This window comes from Stenella coeruleoalba (genome assembly GCF_951394435.1).
Source record: "Stenella coeruleoalba genome assembly, chromosome: 9".
In the NCBI taxonomy this organism is placed as follows: Eukaryota; Metazoa; Chordata; class Mammalia; order Artiodactyla; family Delphinidae; genus Stenella; species Stenella coeruleoalba.
In genome coordinates this window covers 84,539,271-84,560,341 of record NC_137155.1, presented here as the reverse complement: position 1 = coordinate 84,560,341, position 21,071 = coordinate 84,539,271, and the positions used below count along the sequence as shown (strand labels likewise).

The 21,071-nt window shown below is 45.8% G+C and overlaps 1 protein-coding gene and 1 long non-coding RNA gene across 2 annotated transcripts in view; one reads left to right on the top strand and one right to left on the bottom strand.

Annotated features, from left to right (window-relative positions):
• LOC307191232 overlaps positions 1-21,071 on the bottom strand; it is a 374,234-nt gene that overhangs the window by 137,960 nt on the left and 215,203 nt on the right. The window lies entirely within an intron of this gene.
• LOC307191535 (small ribosomal subunit protein uS2B-like) lies at positions 5,043-6,426 on the top strand. The gene is given in 2 exon segments (XM_079931657.1): positions 5,043-5,446; positions 5,448-6,426. Coding segments are annotated over 2 exon segments (852 nt in total). The 5' UTR covers positions 5,043-5,092; the 3' UTR covers positions 5,946-6,426.

The window sequence follows — 21,071 nt, the reverse complement described above, 5'->3', positions numbered from 1 at the left end:
AATCACATCCTGAGAGAATCGCCCATAAATGAAGATACCCATTTCCTGCCCTTCTGCCTTCTCATCAAATTTATTGGAGCTGTCCACATGAGTACCAGCGACAAGGACAGAAAACAGAGCTCTCTGGATCCCATTTGTCCTATGTAAATAAAATTCTTCTCATCCCTAATAGTGGGAAGGTAAACTGAGGCGAATGGATGCAAAGTGAGGTGGACTGTTCAGCAAGTTGGCACAAACAACACAGAACCCCGCACACCAGATACACAGCTTCCTGTTCCAATCACTGGGCTGCACTTTTCTGACACCAACTGTAGAAATGAGTTGGCTTCCAAGTGGCTTATTAGAGAACAAATTATTCCCTGTTTTGCTACTCTTTCCATTTGAGTTAATCTGCAAGTCTAAAGTCCAAGCAGGTGCCAGAGTTATTCCTGCAACTGGCACCAAACTGCATTCAGAAGCACAATTAGCACTTCGTTAATGTGCCTCAGAATGGGATGATCTACATATTACCCGAAGGCCGCCTCAGTCCCCACCGCACTTCACCTTAATGTGCCAAAGTGCAGGTTGCCCTGCTCACAGGCCTTTACAAATCCAGCATTTGCCAGGCAGCTGTCCCGAGCTTTTCATTTGAAGAGAGCAGGGAGGACCCCCTGGTGACAGCAGTTAAGAATCCCAGATGCAACCTCTCTTCTTTCTTCCTATTCTTTTTCTTCCTGAACTATTCAGGCCACAAACAAACGGCGGGGGGGGGGCCGCTGACGGGGGCGTCCTAGAAAAGTGGGCACCTGTGCCACAGCACTGGGGAGACACAGTGGCCCAGAGCCAAGTGTTGGAGCACAAGTGTGGAGAGGAGGACCCAACCAAGGGACAGCTCAGCTCAGGGTCTGGAGCCTGAACACTGTGAGAGGTTCCTGCATGGGACGAGGGCCACAGGGGGAGCCTGGTGTGGGGTGCTGGAGCTCCAGAGGGTAAGGAGGGAGTCCCAGGAGGGGGCAGCCAGGCGAGGGGTATGGGTACCTAAGAGGATTGGGAGGGTCTTCCTCACCAGGTTAGGGGGACAGCCTGGGACAGGCTGGGAGGCCAAGAGGGATGAGGAGGGCATCTGTGCCAGGAAGGGGTGATGGTGGCAATGCAAAATTACATAAGGGGAGATTGATCAAATAAGAAAGATCAACAGGAGCCAGATTTCCCACTGTTAGAGACGGAAGCTACAGGCACAAAAAGGATGAAAACTAAAGTGAATCCTGAGGTGTTAGATTGGAATTTGGGGTATCTATGTGAACTGATGGTTTTTAATATTCAGTTAGATAAACATATAAATACACATGCCATTGTATGTGCAGACATACATGCACATATTTCTCCACTCTGTCCACCAAGAGGGTCTGGGAGCCACCCCAGTACCAATGAGCACGCCTAGCCCTTAGATCTTGGTTTCTAAATACCATTCTCCACTGAAAGGAATCAGGGCTCCCTGAAAAATGGGCTGATTCCAGACAGGGGCAGGGAAAGTACAATACGAATTTGGAATATCTTACTTTACCGTAAGTAAGGAAGCACTCAGAGAATGATGGGGACTTGTGAAAAGGACACTAAAGCTAGCTTGGAGGGATTCCCACCGGGCAACTCTGAGACAACTTCAGCATCAAAAGACGATATGAAACACAAGTTCATCCTGATATAGATAAATGAATAAATTGAAGTTTGATAAGGAACGGGATATTCACCTAATCTCAAAGCATCTCCACACATGGTTACTTACAAAAAGGAAAAGAGTAACTTTGCCGTGGAGAAGGCTGGTGACACCACCTTAAACAAAAGTAATCAAAGACTATATCACCAAGTCTGGGACAAATCAGAATCATGGGATGCCTGATAAGGTGCAATAAGAAGGGCACAGCATCACTTCTGTGGAACTCCTGCCGAAGACGCACAGCCTGAATCTAATCATGAGGAAACATCAGACAAACCCAATGGGAGGGACATTAGTCAAAAGAGTTGGCCTGGAGTCTTCAAAAGTGTCAGTGTCTGGAAAGTTAAGAAAGGACCGGGAATCTGTTCCAGAGTGAAGGAGATTAGGGAGACACAACAACGAAATGCAGTGTGTGACCCTAGACTGGATCCTTTCACTCTAAAGATCATCACTGGGGCAGCTGGCCAAACTTGACTGGGGTCTGAGGATTAAGTGTTAGTAATGAATCAGGTCACTTCCTGCCTTCGATGATTGTTTATGGTCACGTAAGAGCACGTCCTTGCTTGTAGAATATATAAACTAAAGTATTCATGGGTGACGGGCATCATGTCAGCAACATACTCTGAAATAGCTGAGGAAGAAAAAGGTTTTTTGCACTGTACTTGCAGCTATTCGGTATAACTGAAGATTGTTTCCAATAAACCTTTCAGGAAGCTACAGCAATGATGACAGCAACAGACCTGAGTCTCCTGCAGCCAGCATTATCTGGCCGTGCTCTCAATGAGCTCAGTCGGCTTAGAGACACTGCATGAGTCAGCCTCACGCCACCGGGGTGAGGTCATGGTCGTGCCTGCCATTTTAAACATCCTGAGTGGACGAGTGGCTTGAGGGGAGATCAGTGGATGCTGTGCCCTCCGGGAGCCCTGCACTGATTCTGGGAAGGATCCAGGCCACTCAGATTGGGAAGACGGAAGTCTATCGCTGATGTGAACGCTGGGTCTTTGGGGAGGGGAGCAGTGTCCTGGCTTCCGATTCCAGGTCTGGTCCTCATGGGTGCTACTCTCTAGGGCTCTACCCTCAGAGGCTTTGCCTCCTCCACCTTTTCATGCGGAAGGCTGGCTGGGCAGGAGTGTCTATGCCAAAGCCTATCCTGGAAAGCAGATGTGGTCCTCTCGGGGGTCTGACCTGCTCGCCAAGGATGAGAAGCCTCCTTCAGTGTAGACTGGCGTTCACACCTGTGCTCCACAGTGCAAACACAGCGAAGACCTACTAACTGATTCACCCCTAGAACAGGGTGACCAGGTGGTGAGGGGTCTGACAACCACATCGTGAGAAGAGAAGACCCAGCAGAGATGGGACATCTGTCTTTAAACGTTTGAGGAGGTGGCCCATGGGGGTGGCTGGATTTATGTCACGTAGCTCCAGCTTAACACCTAGAACCAATGGTGGAGGATGAAAGGCAGTGGAGTTCAGCTCCACATAAGGAAGGGACTTTCTAATACTGGATCTAGCCAACGCGGGCCAGGGCCCGTGGGTGGGCTGGGATCCTGGAAGTGGGCAAGCAGACATTGAAAGGCCATCTGGGAGGGGAGCTGCAGCAGTGACCTCGTCAATGTTAGGATGATTCCAGGGATGACCAGATTACCCTGTATGGCTCTGACTGGGAAAAGAAGCCAGAGCTTTAGTGAGCAGAGTGAAGACAGCATTCCTGGGCTTTGCTTAGGCCAGTAGGCCAGTCCCACCAAGCCAGAGCACCTCTGTCTCCCCAGCAGCTCACCTTCTGCCACCCGCCCCAACTTTTCCAGCATCTAAGGTGAGCAGACACAACAAATCCTGAGGAAGGACCAGGACCTCACGGCTCCTCAACATTGTGTCTGGGACTCCGTGGCCTCCCAGATGTGCGGCCTCTCCACCACCACCACGGAGGCTGCCCCCCCACCCCGAGTCCAGCTTGGACCATAGTCCCACGTGTTCCCAAAGACCTCTGGCCCCTCCCAAAGGCAAGACGGCTGGCCTGCCTGGTGAGTCTCCTCCTTCCATCACCTGTTTCTCTTCCTTCGACCCTTGAGTCACTGTCCCTACATCACACAGGTGAACAAGCCTCAGGCTTCAGGTTACAAATCCTAAGCGGAACCGGAGGGCTGTGCCCTTCCTCCCACTTTACCAAAAGCTGGTGAAGAAGAGGAAAGGTCATCAGAGCCCCCGGAAAGAAAGAGTAGGGTGCTGCAATTTTCATCATTATGCCAGTTCACCTGGAGACAGAGGTTAGGTCAGCGCGGAGAGTTTCCCACGCGCAAAGCCATCACCCACTGACGAGTCCAGCAGATACACATACACTGTACGGTTTCATATTTGCGTTCACTGCTCTGGTTGGATTTATTAAAAGAAAGAGACAGGGCTTCCCTGGTGGCGCAGTGGTTGAGAGTCCGCCTGCCAATGCAGGGGACGCGGGTTCGTGACCCGGTCCGGGAGGATCCCACATGCCGCGGAGCGGCTGGGCCTGTGAGCCATGGCCGCTGAGCCTGCGCGTCCGGAGCCTGTGCTCCGCAACGGGAGAGGCCACAACAGTGAGAGGCCCGCGCACCACAAAAAAGAAAAAAAAAGAAAGAGACAGTGATTTTTAAAAAGGTAGAGAAAGGGGACTTACAATAGCACACAGGGATAATGGGTTGTTGCACTGGATGCATTATTCCCCAGGGGCCGGAATAAAGAATTAGAGCAGTGAGATCTTATTTGATGTTTCCATACGCCTGTTGAATTTTCAGCTTGAATGCAATACCAAGCAGACCCAGTAGCCAGCCCCTCCCTTCTCAGCACTGCCACGACAAGTTTTAAGGGAGACCAGTTCAGGCTTATTAGACACTTTTATTATTCAACTTATACCCCACCCAGATCCGTGGGCACAAATCACTTTTACATAACCCATGTATTCACGCACATATAGTTAGCAACTTTGTGTCTCGGAGTTTAGCAGCAAACTCAAAGTTGAAAGCAACTGACAGCCAGACTTTTATTTTCACGGTACTGTTGATAACCCCGCTCCACGGGCTCATCTGCCCAGTGAATGTGCCATGGGCAAGAACGGACGGTGGGCTGGCACACCCAAGACCTGGCCTCTGCACTGGCTCTACTGCTAACTTACTAGTAGCCTTCAGAAGGCAGAACCTTCCCTGCCTCTGTGATCATACCGGCTCTATGTACTTCAGAGAGCAATGAGGAAGAGATCATAAGATCATGAGAGGAAAGTGCTCAGAACAATAGCAAGTGCTTTAAACCTATGAAATTAGGTGCCATGTAGTCAGAATCAGGTTTAAAAATGGGATCTGCTTTCCGCGCCTGACAGGGGTCCATACGGCTTTGTCCTGGATTCCCGTCGTAACTTAAAGGGAAACTTTCACAATGTCCGGAGCCCTTGACGTCCTGCCAATGAAGGAGGAGGATGTCCTCAAATTCCTTGCAGCAGGAACCCACTTAGGTGGCACCAACCTTGACTTCCAAATGGAACAGTACGTCTACAAAAGGAAAAGTGATGGCATCTACATCATAAATCTGAAGAGAACCTGGGAGATGCTTCTGTTGGCAGCTCGTGCCATTGTTGCCACTGAAAACCCAGCTGATGTCAGTGTCGTATCCTCCAGGGATACCAGCCAGCGGGCTGCTGCCACTGGAGCCACTCCTATTGCTGGCTGCTTCTCTCCTGGCATCTTCACTAACCAGATCCAGGCAGGCTTCTGGGAGCCAAGACTTCTGGTCGGTGGTTACTGATCCCAGGCCTGACCACCAGCCTCTCCCAGAGGCCTCTTACGTTAACCTGCCTACCATTGCTCTGTGTAACACAGACTCTCCTCTGCGGTATGTGGACGTTGCCATCCCACGCAACAACAAGGGAGCTCATTCAGTGGGTCTGACGTGGTGGATGCTTGCCCGGGAAGTTCTGCGCATGCGTGGCACCATCTTCCGTGAACACCCATGGGAGGTCATGCCTGATCTCTACTTCTACAGAGATCCTGAAGAGATTGAAATGGAAGAGCAGGCGGCAGCTGAGAAGACTGTGACCAAGGAGGAATTTCAGGGCGAATGGACCGCCCCACCTCCTGAGCTCCCCGCTCCTCAGCCTGAGGCAGCGGACTGGTCCGAAGGCGTGCAGGTGCCCTCTGGGCCTGTTCAGCAGTTCCCCACTGGAGACTGGAGTGCTCGGCCTGCCACTGCCCAGGCCACCGAGTGGGTAGGAACAACCACTGAGTGGTCTTAAACTGTTCTTCCACAGACTCTTAAAACGGAAATAGGTTGATGAAAAATAAACAGTTTCTTAAAAAAAAAAAAATGGGGGATCTGAACACAGGGCTGTGAAACATACAGAGGTCTGAGTCATGCTCTGGTCCCACCCCTCATTTCACAGGTAAGAAAGTGGGCACCATGGGCGGCACAGCTACTCGCAGGACAACGGCAAGAGCAGTCAGGTTTGGATGAGACAGTTAAGGTGCATCCCGTACTTGAATGCCCACCCAATGGCCACCTAGCCTCTGCTTGATTATCTGCATTGACGAGGAGCTCACTTCCTCAAAGGCAGCGCCTTCACCTTTGAAAGGCTTAGGAGACTTTTTAGAAGCATGAGGAAGGAGAAGCAATTTCTGTGGCCTTTTCTCTACCCATCATTTGGCCCAAGAGATACTAAAGACGCCGCACAGACTGCTTCTGCTCCCTCTTCTGTACAATACCTGGTCAGTGGGGCTGTTCCCTATGATACTTCTCTCCTTCAGTCTGTGCACCCCTGCATCACTGGCTCCTTTGTTCACTCCGCACATCAGTCTCTGCCGTCCCGGTTACCCTGCAATCAACGTGCTCTAACTTGCCCAGCACTAGCTCCCAGCTCATCTCTTTGGCGTGGCCACCTTGTCCTTGGCAGCTGACGGTCTGAACACTCAGGACCTCTTCGGTCACCTTGTGTCAGAGCAGCTACTGTCAGCAGCTCCTGAAACTGAACAGGAAGCTGAGGGATCAGGCCTGGACAAGCAGAGCTCCACGTGCTCCAGTCCACTGTTGATACCTGGCACAAAAATTAAGGCCTTGAAACAACCCAGAGAGGCGGGCACAGAGCCTGCGGCTTGGCTAGGTGCTGGTCAGGGGCCAGCACCTTCCTTCCGGCAAGGAAGCCCCTGCACTATAGAAGATGGCAAGAAAGACCGTTGCCATGGTGACTGTCGGGCAGCCTAGACTGTTGCCGGTGAGGAAAAGGCACTTAGGAAGGATCGCAGTGAGATGCAGGAATTCACCCACAACCACTACCCAACCCAGCAGGGGCGTTACCGACTCCAGCTGTGCCTGGGCCGTTTCCCTTGTGGTCCACGAGGAGGAGGGGGCAGGGCTGACATTAATCACCCTATAGGAGAAGGGGAGGTCTTCAGGGGTGTGTGTGTGCATGTGTGTGTGTGTGATATGTGTCTGTGTAATGTGTGTGACTGTGTAGTATCTGTGGTGTGTGTCTTTGGGGGGGTGGTCTGTGTGTGTGATACGTGATGTGTGTGATATGTGTGACGTATGTGATGTCTGATGTGTGTGTCTGTGTATATTTGTGTGATGTGTGTGGCTGTGTATGATGTGTATGTCTGTGAGTGTCTCTATATGATTGCGACGTGTCTGTGATGTCTGTGTGATGTGTGTGTAGTGTGTATCGTGTGTGTAATATCTGTGATGTGTGTGTCTGTGTGGGGAGGATGTACTCTGTGTAATACGTGATGTGTGTGATGTATGTGATATACGTGTGATGTGTGTCTGTGTGATGTGTACGTGTTGTGTGTTTGTGTGTCTTGTGTGTGATTGTGGTGTGTGTGTCTGTGAAGTGTGAGGTGTCTGTGTGTGACGTGTGTCTGTGCCTGTGTGTGAGGTGTGTCTGTATGTGTTGTGTCTGTGTGTGATGTCTTGTATCTGTGTGCTGTATTGTGAATGATGTGTGTGAGGTGTGTCTGTGTGTGTGATGATGCGTTGAGCTGACCAAGCATCAGTGCCTTCTTGGGCAAAGCCTCTTTCTTTTCAGGCCCAAAAGCACAGGAACTCTTGGAGCAGCTGGAGGGTGGTGACTTGAGGCTGAGCGAGTCACCCCTCCCCCGTGCCCCCGGGAGCAGTATGCATGCTCCTCTATTAGCATTAATTACAATGTGCTCTAATCATTTGTTTACAGGCTGCCTCCCGCACTGAAGGAGGGAGGAGCTCGAGCCCAGGGGCTGCGTCTCCTATTTCTGCCCGAGTGCCAGCACTACTTTGTGTCCTCGGCACAAGGTAGACATCCAGTGAGTGTCGCCTGACTGAATGACTCTGCCAAGGCCAAGATCAGAGCACCTGCACTTCACACAGCAGTGTTCAAGTTCAAGCTCATTCACGGAGCAGCAGCGGGGCTCTCGCTCCGCTGGGCACGGCGCTGTCATGGAGTCTCCTCACCACGGGGTCCACGCAGAGCGAGAGGGACACTCAGACTGTGGCCCTCCTTCTCCTGTGGCAGGGACACAGCGCCGGAGGCAGGCCCACGGTACTGGTCAGTGGCAGCGCTGGAAGAGGTGCCCGGAAGACCTCACCACGCGGGCATCCACTCTGCAGGTTACCAAGGAAGGACTGGTCTTGTTTCACATTTATTTAGTTGCTTTTAATTTACATCCAGTCCACCTGCTCTTTTTGGTGTACAGGTTTACGCGTTTTGGACAAAGGCATAGAATTGTGTAACCACAAGGAAGATACAGAAACATTCCCTCACTGATCTGTTTCGTTTTCTTAAGTAACCACCCATCTTTTTTCTGGCCCCGTTTTTATTTCATATCCCCTTTTAGTGGAGACGTGTTAACTGAAAACTGAGTCAGTTCCTTCCCGTAGCCTAGTCAGATCTGCCCCTCCTCTGAGCCCTATTTGACATTTCAAAGCAAAAGAGGGCAGCACAGGAAAAAGTAAGGTGGGATGTACACCAACTCATCCTGAGAATGAAGTATTTTCCTCGAGAATATCCCCCTTGAATCGGAAGGACACACAAGCCAGAGAAGGAACTCTGTGAGGACAGACTTTGCCATATACCACTGGTGCACTCCTGAAAATTAGGATTATACCTAATCCCAATTTGATCAAACAACCTATCGATCTTTGTCTCTGCTGGTCACCAATCCTCGCCTCTATTTCCGTCACCTTCCCACCTATCCATGCATACCCTTGGAGTTTCAGGGAAGCAGAAGATGGATAAAAATCACTTGCTGATAAACTTAAATGTCACTAGAGATTGCTATTATTTAGAAGGAAACTTTAAGAATATCTTTAAAGGAATAAATATTATCCTAGGAGAACGAGCACACGAGAGCATTTTTTAAAACCATAAAAGGTTGGAATCTGTCCATTCACATTACGTTGCTCTTCGAAGCGGTTCCGTAGGATGCGGCTGACTCCTTTCAAGTTTGCTGTTATTACTCTGAACACTGTTGGAACTTTGCCTCTGAAACTGCCTTCAGAGTCAGTATATGAAGCATTCAAGAAAACCAGCTTCACTTTTCATGTCGCATATGTTTTTGTCAAGTATATTTCCTCCTCCTTGATCCTTGCAAGCTAGTCTCCATTGATTTTCATTAACCTAATGTCCAACCTTGAGGCTGGGAATAGAGTAGTCAAGCATCATTAATTTGGAATCCACCATTTTGGAATAAGAAATAATTCAGACAGTAAACTTCAGCCATCCAATTGCTCTCTTCGAAGGAAGGAAACTAATCATATATGTAAATCAGAAGGAAACCATTTAAAGCTACTTAAAAGAGTAAACTTCTCAAGCATTCTCGAGCACACCTTAGATTAAATCACCCTTCACCCAACATATTTGTAGGCTCATTATAAATTGTCTTTATTAACCAGACATCCCTCCATGGACTTGTAGCGACAGTACTTTTTTGACCTACTTCCTGTTACTGTCAGCGCTGGGGTGCAGGAAGGTTGCATGTCTTTAAAATGATCTCATAATTCAGACTTTTTCGTGGCACTCCAGCAAATTCAGACCAACCTTCCTCGCATTAGTCTGAATTAACGAAGTTTGACTGTACTGGATTGAACCATATGAAATCAGCAATATTCAACCATTTTTGACTTTAAAAATGGTGATTTTATATGGTTCATTCAATGTAACATATTTCTTTTCTGGGACTCCTTTCCAAGGAACCAAAAGCATTCCCCATTTCCATGCTTTCTTTGTATATTTTAAAGATAAAAGTAGGAGAGTGGGATTGAACACCCAGCCCCTAACCGCCTGCCCCTCAGTTCACAAGTACAGAAACTGCGAGAGTAATAGAAGAAAATCACTCAAACCACAACTGCTTCAAAATGGGACGAAAAAAGTACTAAAACAAAAATAAACAACATCAGAGAACTATCACCACTGCTTTCCCATCACCCAAACTCTCGCCCTCTCCTTCAGACCAGTCTTCCCATCTGGAAATCACTTCGGGGACAAAATATACCTTGCCTACCCGTAAGTGTAATCCATTAGAGCCCAAGAGATTCTGACTGTGTGAAGAAAACTCCAATATCAGACTCCTGAAAGGTTTGGGATGAGAGGGGAGCAAATTAAAGTTTAATAGGATGGAACCTCAGGAAATGGACAAATGTAAATTAGGACAGAGAAACAGAAATTATTCTCACTTATACAAGGTTCCTCATTAACTTATTTGATAGCATTCTGAGAATCTGTTTAATAAATGTAGGGGGCTTCCCTGGTGGCACAGTGGTTGAGAGTCCGCCTGCCGATGCAGGGGACACGGGTTCGTGCCCTGGTCCGGGAGGATCCCACATGCCGCGGAGGGGTTAGGCCCGTGAGCCATGGCCACTGAGCCTGCGCGTCCAGAGCCTGTGCTCCGCAACGGGAGAGGCCACAGCAGTGAGAGGCCCACGTACCGCAAAAAAAAAAAAAAGAAAGAAAGAAATGCAGGGATGTGCAAACTCAGAAGAGTGTAAGATTGACTCTCTCTGCTTCAGGGCAAGGATCTGCAGTGCAGAAAGAAAGGGTTTCTGATGAGTATTAAGAACTTCCTGGATTGTGAAGGCCAGGAGAAGCTGAGGAAGGAGAGGGCGGCAGACTGTGAAATGTCCTTGTCTGGGGGTATTAGGGTGGAGGAGCCCCACTTTGCGAGACTGAGGTTGATTCTGTCTTCATTTGACTTGTTTCATCTTCTGCCAGAGCAGACTGGTCCCCCTTGGCCACAGGGTGCCTCTTGAAGGCTCTGTGACCACTGGGGCAAGCCATCAGAGGACGGTTTCCTCTGAGGGCTTGGGGGCTCCTCCAGCCCTCAGGGGAGCTCCTCCAAGACTAGCATTCTCCAGCAAAGACCCTATTTGTAGGAGCCACATGAGGCTTGCTGCCACCAAAGCAACAAATTCCTGAAACAGAGAGGGAGAAACGGCTACCTAAGGGAGCATCTCCTCTGCACTGAGGGGAGGGGGAGGGGAACAATTTATGGTTAGCTTATTTTTATTTTTAATTTTTTGTTTTTACAAAAGATGTAGTGCCTGCATCTACTCCTTCATTCAACAGGTTCAACTGGTGTCATTGAGACTCCACAGTGTCATCAAGAGCACTGTTTCTTTCCTGCCCTCCCACAGTGTCACCTTCATCCAAAGGTCAATCCTAATTAAAGTCTCAATACCTCCCAACACTTCTGCAGCTTCACATCCAGACAGAGAGAAGTTGGGTCTCTTCAAGAAACACTCAGAAGGCTAAGAACATTTTTCCTGGTGTGTTTAGCTTATTTTTAACCAAGTGACACACAGGCATGGAGGAGGAGAATTCGAGCTGGGTTTGAAGCTACAACCTTTCCCGGGGGAGCTGCTACAAGAGGCGCTCTCCATGGACCAGCCTGGTCTCATGTGCCCCATGTCACAGGAAGGGAGCATTTCCCACTCCTGCAAAGCCAAGCAGACCCACCACTTGAGTCTCCCTCTCCCACTGACTTGGGCACAGAGCGGTAGTTTATGGCAACAATTAATGTGGCTCTAAAGGTAAATTGAAAACGCCAAGAGGAGCAAATTTTCACATGAAAATGCAAATTGTTCCTTATATGGGCTGTTCCACAGACACTATGATTCATCATTGACTGTTCAACTGTATTTCCAAGTAAGATCTCAGTGAGAAGGACAGAAAGGCAGAGCCCGAGCCTGGGGAGATTTATAGCTCCTTTTATCCAGATGTAAAGCACACGGCGTTGCAAGCGAATATTAAACCTATAAAATCTCCATCTATCTTGTAGTCCTTATTTGAGGTGGGGCCAAAGGACACACAAGCATATACTTACATCCTCCAAAATTTGCCCTCTCCAGCCATGCACACTCCTTTACTTTCACGCAATTCACCTTTACTTTCCCTTCTTACATGAAGGCAAACTCATCCATCCACCCATCCACCCACCCATCAAGGCTTTACTGCCAGCCACATACACAATTTCGGATTAAGAAAAGGAATCCAAGTGGGTTTTCCGACGTTCTCTTGTGCCAGCATTCGTAAAGGACGCTTATTAAACAGGAAACACCAAACTTGAGAACTGGACCAGGGCTCAGTGTGTGACCCAAAAGCAATCGTCTAAAAGCTGGAACTCAAGGAAAGCTGTCCCTTAAGACGGGTCAGGAGGGAACGCTTACACAGCACTCTTGGTGTGCCAGCCCGGCTCTGAGTGCTTTATGAATATTAATTAATTTACTGAGCCCCGTAGATGAGTGTGCCCTGAGTGAAAGCCACTGGCACATCACACTCTACTTCTGGAAACTACCACGGAGAAAAATCACTTAAGCTCAGGGTGCTCGCTCCCTGAGGGGCCACACTCTGGGTCTTGTGTGGAGCCTCTGCACGTCCTATTGTGGGACAAACTAGGACCTGGGTGACTGGGCTGCCGAATGGGTGGTCTTCCCGGCCTCCCCAGGCGCCCAGATATCCTCGTGATACTCTGTGTGTCTCTTCCTTGTAATGAGAAGCCTGACCAGTAAACAACCATGCAAAACATTATTCAAAAAAAAACAAAAACAAAAATGAAAACAAAACAAAATGTTATTCCACAGATAACTTCCTGGGTACCAGGGTTTCAGGCAAAGAGTTCCTGCAGGGGAGGGGCGGAAAGGGAGCTAGAGCCAGCGCCAAGCCCTGTCGGTTTTTGAGAGCTGCTGCAACAAGCTAGGAGACTTAGAACAACAAAAATATGTCTCACTGTTCTGGAGAATTCTGAAATCACGGTGTCACAGGGCACCTAGTCCCTCTGAAGGCACTAGGGAAGAAGGATCTATTCCAGGCCTCTCTCTAGCCCCTAGCAGTTCCTTGGCTTATAGCAGCGTAACTCCGATCATCACATAGCATTCTCCCTGTGTGCATGTCTGTGTCCAAAGTTCCTCTTTTTCTAAGGACACCAGTCATATTGGATTAGGGGCTCACTGTACTCCAGCCTGAGGTCATGTTAACTAATTACATCTGCAACTGTCCTATTTCCAAATAAGGTCACATTCTGAGGTGCTAGGGGTTAGGACAACGACATAATGAAATTCGGGGGCATACAATTCAACCCGCAATACTAGCTAAAGGGTTTGAGCTTTACAAGAGAATGTCTTGGGACTGCAGCCTCCAATCATGGCGCCCCTGCATTTGAAATTTGGCCTTAAAAATCCTTCTGCCATCCTTCAGCTTTTCGGATGTCTAAAAACATATTGAGGGGCTATGTTAGGGGCCTCCTACCCCAACCACCTGTGAATGTTTCAGCAGGAGAGACGCGACGATCGGCATTCCCACAGCTCAAATGCAGCTGGCAGAGTTGCCTTGTGCATCCCACTTCCCACCCCCAGCCCCATCCCTTTGTTACTCGATTTTAAGAAAGGTATGGAATTTCTCCTTGCCTTAAACTCACTGGCTGTCCTCCCAGCATGAAGTTGCACTGAGGATGAGTTTTTTTATTTTTTTGGGTTTTTTGGCCATGCTGTGTGACTTACGGGATCTTAGTTCCCCGACCAGGGATTGAACCTGGGCCCACGGCAGTGAAAGCGCCGAATCTTAACCACTGGACCACCAGGGAATTCCTGAGGATGAGTTTTTGACCATCCTTCTCATGCAGAGATACACACTCCTGCCAGATGTTCTACCCCACTACCACCCACAAGGACCACTCCTCAGATACCCGTATTCTATAGCGCAAGAAATTGAGAGCTGGTTAGACCATCTGTGGAAGTTCATCTATACTTCCCTCAACTTTCTAAACCAGGCAGAGTAAGCACCTAATTTTTTTATCAGCTTTAATGAAGTGTAATTTATATATGAGAAAGTTCACCAAATTTCATATATAATTCAGTGAGTTTTGACAAATATACACAGACTGTAACCACCACAGTCACAACAGAGAATATTTCTGTCACCATAAAATTCCCTTGTGCATCTTAGTCATCAATCTCCTTCCCCTACCTCTCTGGCAACCACTGATCTGCTTTGTCTCCACAGTGCTGCCTTGTACAGACGTGATAGAAATGAAATGATAAAATATGTAGTCTTCTGTGCCCGGCTTTCTTCACCTATAGCATAATGTTTCTGAGATTCTTCATGTTGTTGCTCATTCCTTTTCACTGCTGAATAGTATTCCATTGTATTCATCTGCCAAAATTTGTTTATGCTTTTACCTGCCAACAGACATCTGGGTTTTGTCCAACGTGGGGCAATAAGAATAAAGAATGAAGATTTGAGTGTAAGTCTTTGTGTTGATATAGTATTCATTTGTCTTGGGTAGATAACTAGGAGTGGGGTTTCTGGAAGGAAGAGTAAAAGTATGTTTAACTTTATTAGAAACTGCTAAACCGCTTTCTAACGTGGCTGTACCGTTTGCATTCTCAGCAGCAAGGTTCATGTTCATCAAAACTTAAAGTTGTCATTTCCTTAAGTTTTAGTGATACGGGTAGCTCACTGTGGTACTAATTTGCATTTCCCTACTGACTAATAAAGTTAATCATCTTGTCATGCATTCATTTGCTATTTATCTATCTTCTTTGGTTAAGTGTCTGTTTAAATCTTTTGCTTATTTTCTATCAAGGCATTTGTCCTCTTAAGTTTTAAGGATTCTGATCCATGAACATGTTATATATCTCCATTTATTTAAATCTTTAATTTCTTTTGGCAGTGTGTCATAGTTTTCAATGTGAAGGTCTTGCACATATTTTGTTAAACTTTCCATAATTATATCATATTCGTTCTCCATTAATTGTGATGATCCTACAGTTTTTCTTCTTTAGACAATTGATTTTCAAACGTTAAGCCAATCTAGTGTTGCTGGGATAACCTCACGTGGTCATGATATAGTTTTTGTATGTTGAAGGATTTGGATTTGTTAAGATTTTGTTAAGGAAACTGTGTCTACGTTCATGTGGAATACAGTCTTCTGTTCTTACGTCTTTGGTTTTGGTATCCAGGTAATGCTTCATAAAACGTGTTGGGAAGTGCTCTCTTCTATTTTCTGGAAGAGTTTGTGTAGACTTGATATTATTTTTCTTTAAATGATTGATAGAATTAATCAGTGAGACCATCTGGGCCTGGAGTTTTCTTTGTTGAAACAGTTTTTTGCTTTGTTTGTGAAAGATTTTAAACTGTGAATAAATTTCCTTAATAAATATTGGGATACTCAGGTTTTTTCTTTTAAGTGAGCTTTGGTAGTTTGTGTCTTTGCAGAAGTTGGTCCGTTTCATCTAAGTTATCAAATGGACTGGTATACAGTTGTTTCTTTCTCTTTATTATCCTTTCAGTGTCTGTAAGATCTGTAGTAATGCCCCATTTCTCATTCCCGTTATTGGTAATTTGTATCTTTTCTCTTTTCTCCTTGATCTGTCAGGCTAGAAGTTTATGAATTTTATTCATCTTTGTGAAAAAATAGGTTTTGTTTTCATGGATTTTTCTATGTCGTTTTTCTGTTTTCTGTTTCACTGATTTTTACACTTATCTTCATTATTCCTTCTGCTTACTTTGGGTTTAATTTGCTCTTCTTTTTCTAGTTTCTTAACATGGAAGCTGGGACCTTTTACATGAAATCTATCTGCTTTTCTAATACAAGAAGTTAATGCTATAAATTTCTCTGTAATCACTCCTTTGGTTGTATCTCACACATCTTCATTTTCATCTTATTCAAAATATTTTTTAATTTTCCTTGTGATTTCTTACTTGACCCATGGATCACTTAAAAGCACATTATTGATTTCCAAATATGTGAGGATTTTACATACTTTTTGTGGATTTCTAGTTTAATCCTGTTATGGTCAGAAAAGATACTTTGCTATAATTTTAATCCTCTTAAGTTTATTGAGACTTGTTTTATGTTTCAGAATATAGTCTGCCTTGGTGAATATTCCATGTGCACTTGAAAAGAGTATGTACTCTGCTCTTGTTGGGTAGAATGTTTTATAAATATTAATTAGGTCAAGTTTGACCTAATAGTGTTCAGGACTTCTAGATCCTTACAGAATTTTTGTCTAATTGTTCTATAAATTTTTGAGAAAGGACCACTGGGGTTTCCAACTGTAATTGTAGGGTTTTCTATTTATCCTTTCTGTCAGCTTTGCCTCAGATATTTTGAAGCCGTATTTTTAGGTGCCTATGCATTGAGGATTGTTATGTTTTCTTGATGAGTTGACTCTTTCATCATTATGTAATCTTCCTCTTCATTGCTGGTAATTTTCCCTACTCTGAAGTCTGATTTGTCTGATATTATATAATAAAACCACTCCAGCTTTCTTTCGATCAATGTTATCATAGCACATCTTTTTCCATCCTTTTACTTTTAACCTACCTTTGTCTTTATATTTAACGTGGATTTCTTATAGGTGCATATAGTTGAGTTTTGCTTTTATTAATCCAACTGAACAATCCATTTATTTGGAATGTTTAGACTATTTACATGTTATATATGTAATTATTTATATTATTGAGTTTAAAACTACCATCCTATTATTTGTTTTCTATTTGTGCCATTTGTTCTCTTTTTCTTGTTTTTTGTCTTTTTTTTTACTAATCCTATTTTTATGACACCACTGTATCTCCAATACTAGCTATAGTTTTTTGTTTTGTTTTGTGGTTGCTTTGGAGTTTGCTAACTTATCTCAGTCTTGTTTGCAATAACATTATGCCTCCCACATACAGAGGAAGAACTTTACAATAGTATACTTCCATTTCTCCCTCCCATCTCTTTTGTTATTGGCATACATTTATTTCAACTAATGCTATAAACCATAAATTACATTTTTTTTGCTTATAACAATTGTTATGTAACACATTTTAAAATGAGAACAAATTTATATCTATTCATATATTTATAACTTGCAGAACTCTTCATTCCTCTGTATAGTCTAAATTTTTTTTTTTTTTTTTTTGCGGTACGCGGGCCTCTCACTGTTGCGGCCGCTGCCTCTCCCGCTGCGGAGCACAGGCTCCAGACGCACAGGCCCAGCGGCCATGGCTCACGGACCCAGCTGCTCTGCGGCATGTGGGATCCTCCCGGACCGGGGCACGAACCCGTGGTCCCCTGCATCGGCAGGCGGACTCTCAACCACTGTGCCACCAGGGAAGCCCTGTATAGTCTAAATTTGTATCTGTTTTCATATTTCTTCTCCCTGAAGAATCTAATTTTTTAAAAAATTCCATCCTGCTGTCATGTATTCTCTCACCTTTTGTCTGAAAACGTCTTCATTTCACCTTCACTGTTAAAAAATATTTTTTTAGGTTAGATTTCTAGGTTGAGAGTTTATTTTTTTATCATAAGTTTAAAATGTTGCTACATTACCTCTGGTTTGCTTGGTTTATGATAAGAAGTCTGCTATCATTTCTATCTTTGTCCCTTTATACATAATATGCCTTTTTTCCTGTGGCTGATTTTGTGGTTTCCTGATTATCTCTGGCTTTTAGCAATTTGATTATGATGTGCCTTGGTATGATTTTCTTTATATTTCTCCTACTTTGATCTTGTTGAAATTGTTGGATCTATGGGTTCATATTTTTTATTGTACTTTAGAAACTGGCTATTACCTCTTGAAACATTTTTCCTGTCTCACCCTTTCCTCTTTTTCTTCTGTGACACCAGTAACATACAAAAGGCCACTTAATATTGTACCATAGGTCACTGATGCTCTGTTTATTTTTTTAGTGTTTTTTCTCTGTGCTTAATTTTGAATCACTTTTATACTATTTATTTCAGTCCATTGATCCTTACTTCTACAGTGTCTTAACCACTGTAATTCCATCCAGTATATTTTTTATTTCAGATACTGTTTTTCATCTCTGAAAGTTCCATTTGACCTTCCTTTATATCTCCCATTTCTCTCCTCATGTTCACATTCTCCTATACTTTCTTGAATATATGTATAATTTTTATAATGATGGCTTTAACATCCTTGTCTACTAATTTCATCATTTCTCTCATATCCTGGTCTATTTCTCTTAATTGATTTTCTCAATTATTCATCTTATTTCCTTGCTTTTTTATGTCTTATAATTGTGTGTGTGTGTGTGTGTGTGTGTGTTGGATTCTGCTCTCATGTATAGTGAAGTTACTTGGAATGTTGGATAATTTTGAGACTTGCTTTAAGCTTTTTAGAGCAGGTCCACAACAACCATCAGTCTAGTGTTTTGGCTCTACTACTGAAAAAATACCTCTTCTGAGGATTCTACCCAATGCCTCATTTATTAGGAGATCTTCCCACTCTAGCTGGTGGGAACGTGAATTATTTCTGCCCCTCTCTGTGCTCTAGCAACTGTTCGGTCTACTGCTTTCTAGTGAGTTCCCCCAGTTGTAGTGAGTTTCCTCTCATGCATGTGCACATCAGTACTCAGCCAAAGATGCAAGGGAACTTCTGCAAACCTTCAGAGCTCTCTCTCTCTGTGCAATTCCATTCCATCCTCTGTGCTACCCGACCCTGCAAATTCCAGGTATCCTGGCCTCCCCAAACTGATATCTGTCTTCTCAAGCGAACAAGGTCACCAAGCTATGTGTGGTTCTCTCCATCCTCACCTCACACTGTGACCTAGAAACTGCCTAAAGGAGCAAGCTGGGACCATCTTAGGGTTCACCTCTCTTGTTTCCCTTCTCTCAGGGATCACCCTCCTGTGTTACCTTCTGTCCAATGACTGAAAACCACTGTTTCATACATGCTGTTTTGTTTTTTAGCTGTTTAAAGTGAGAACATAAATCTGGTCCCAGTGATTGTATCATGGCTGATGGAAGTCAATACCTATCTTTGAGGAATTTTGAAGGACAGATGTCCACATTTCCTGCACCGATCTATCCTACTGTCCCATTTAACCTCATTATTACCTCTTGTCTCCTGCATATTTTCTCTGGACTCTCTTTGGAACTGCCATATTTTAGACCTACTGGAAAGGACTCAGCACAAGTTCCCAGGGTACTGCCAGAGCTTTACCAACCTCAGGCGTATACTCTCCAGGATGTAGAAAAACAGAAACTCAGCTTTAATACAATGGTCCCTTGATCTCCAGAGCGACTTCGCCTCTGTCCACTTTGACAGCCAGCACGGTGTCATCTTCCCCAGCCACCCCCTCAAATATTCCCCATAAATCGCCCCAGCCAACCACAAAGGAACCTTCAGCTACGCCTCAGATCAGCAACCTTACAAAAACCACCCGTGAATCTATTTCCAACCTTTCGGAGGCCGGCTCAATCAAGAAAGGAGAAAGAGAGCTCAAAATTGGAGACCAAGTATTGGAGACGCGGTTTTGATCCCTGGTCCGGGAGCTGAGGTTCCACATGCCGAGGAGCAACCAAGTCCATGCGCTCTGGAGCCTGCGCGCCACAACCAGAGAGAAGACTGTGCTGCAACTAAGACCCGATGCAGCCAAATAAATTAATATTTTTTTTAAAAAAAAGGTGACAGTCGCTCTGTCACCTGTTATTACAGAGACAGGTGAACTTCGTCAGACGAGCTGACCCTAATCAGTGAGAGCGCTAAATGGAGTCCTGGGCTGGAAGCTGAGGAAACCAGGTTCTAGCTCCATTCTGTGGCTTAGCAGCTGTATCTGTTTGGGCATGTCACTGAGTTCAGTTTTCTCATCTGAACATTGAAGGGCTTGAATCAGACGGTCTTTAAGTATCCTTCTAACTTTAAGGTTATGATCCTAGGATCTATCAACAAAGTAAACCTGACCATGGTTTACTTGTCCACATGGATAAGTTATGCAAGAACCAGTCATGCCCTGGTTCTGAACACCACCACCCATCAGTTCTCTATAAGGCAGGAGAGGGTCTTGGGGGTTGGGGGACCCCCAGTGCGATCATCCTGCCTCCATGCTCTCATATGAGTGAATGCAGAACCATTATCTAACCGGGCCCACCCTTTATTTTGTTTACTCAGAAAGACATCCATGTGTCATTCCATTTGCCAGCACCTTCTTTCGCATCAACGGTGTACCATATATAAACACGGGTTCCGTATCCCTGACAAATCTAGTCTTCACCCCCCTCTCCAAATGCCACAGGGCAGAGGATCCTTCCTTCCCCACTCCATCTGTTCCAACCTTGACAGCCACCCACTGGGTGCTCCAATCGTCACTGCACAACAGCTCTGGGCCCAGCAAGGGGAGTAAAGGAACAGTGGGGAGCCCGCAGGGGGTTGCTAAGAGTATTACATCAGCCCAGTCTCCAATGCTCCCAAGGTCTGGGCAGTCAAGTCCTGAGAACACATTTTACTCCCAGAAGAAATCTAGTGCAGGAATCTCAGGAAGCAGATAGTCATCTTCTGGCTCTGGTCACTCCATCCTCTCCATCCTTGGGTGACCTTGGGCAGGCACTTTCCTTCCCTGGACCTTGGTTCCCTCCTATCTAAAGGCGGGTACACCATTTCTGGAGCCTCCATGATCTCAGTGTTGTTGATAGGACAAATAAGATCCTAAATAAAAGGACAGAGTTTACTGAATGCAAGGTGGTGGCGGCAGTGCTGAGATAATTAGCTTGCCTGCACTGAGGAGCTGCAAATACACACACACAGGAGCTTTCTTTGCAGGCTTTCAGGCTGTTAAAAGATACTGTGGCTTCCCGTTTCACCCCTAGAGTTTCTTTGTGTTTTCCTGAAGAAAAAGACAGAGGAGGACTTCCCTGGTGGCTCAGTGGTTAAGAATCCGCCTGCCAATGCAGGGGACACGGGTTCGAGCCCTGGTCCGGGAAGATCCCACATGCCGTGGAGCAACTAAGCCCATGCGCCACAACTACTGAGCCCTCGAGCCACAACTACTGAAGCCCACGCACCTAGAGCCCGTGCTCCGCAACAAGAGAAGCCACTGAAATGAGAAGCCTGCGTACCACAACAAAGAGTAGCCCCCACTCACCACAACTAGAGAAAGCCTGCACACAGCAATGAAGAC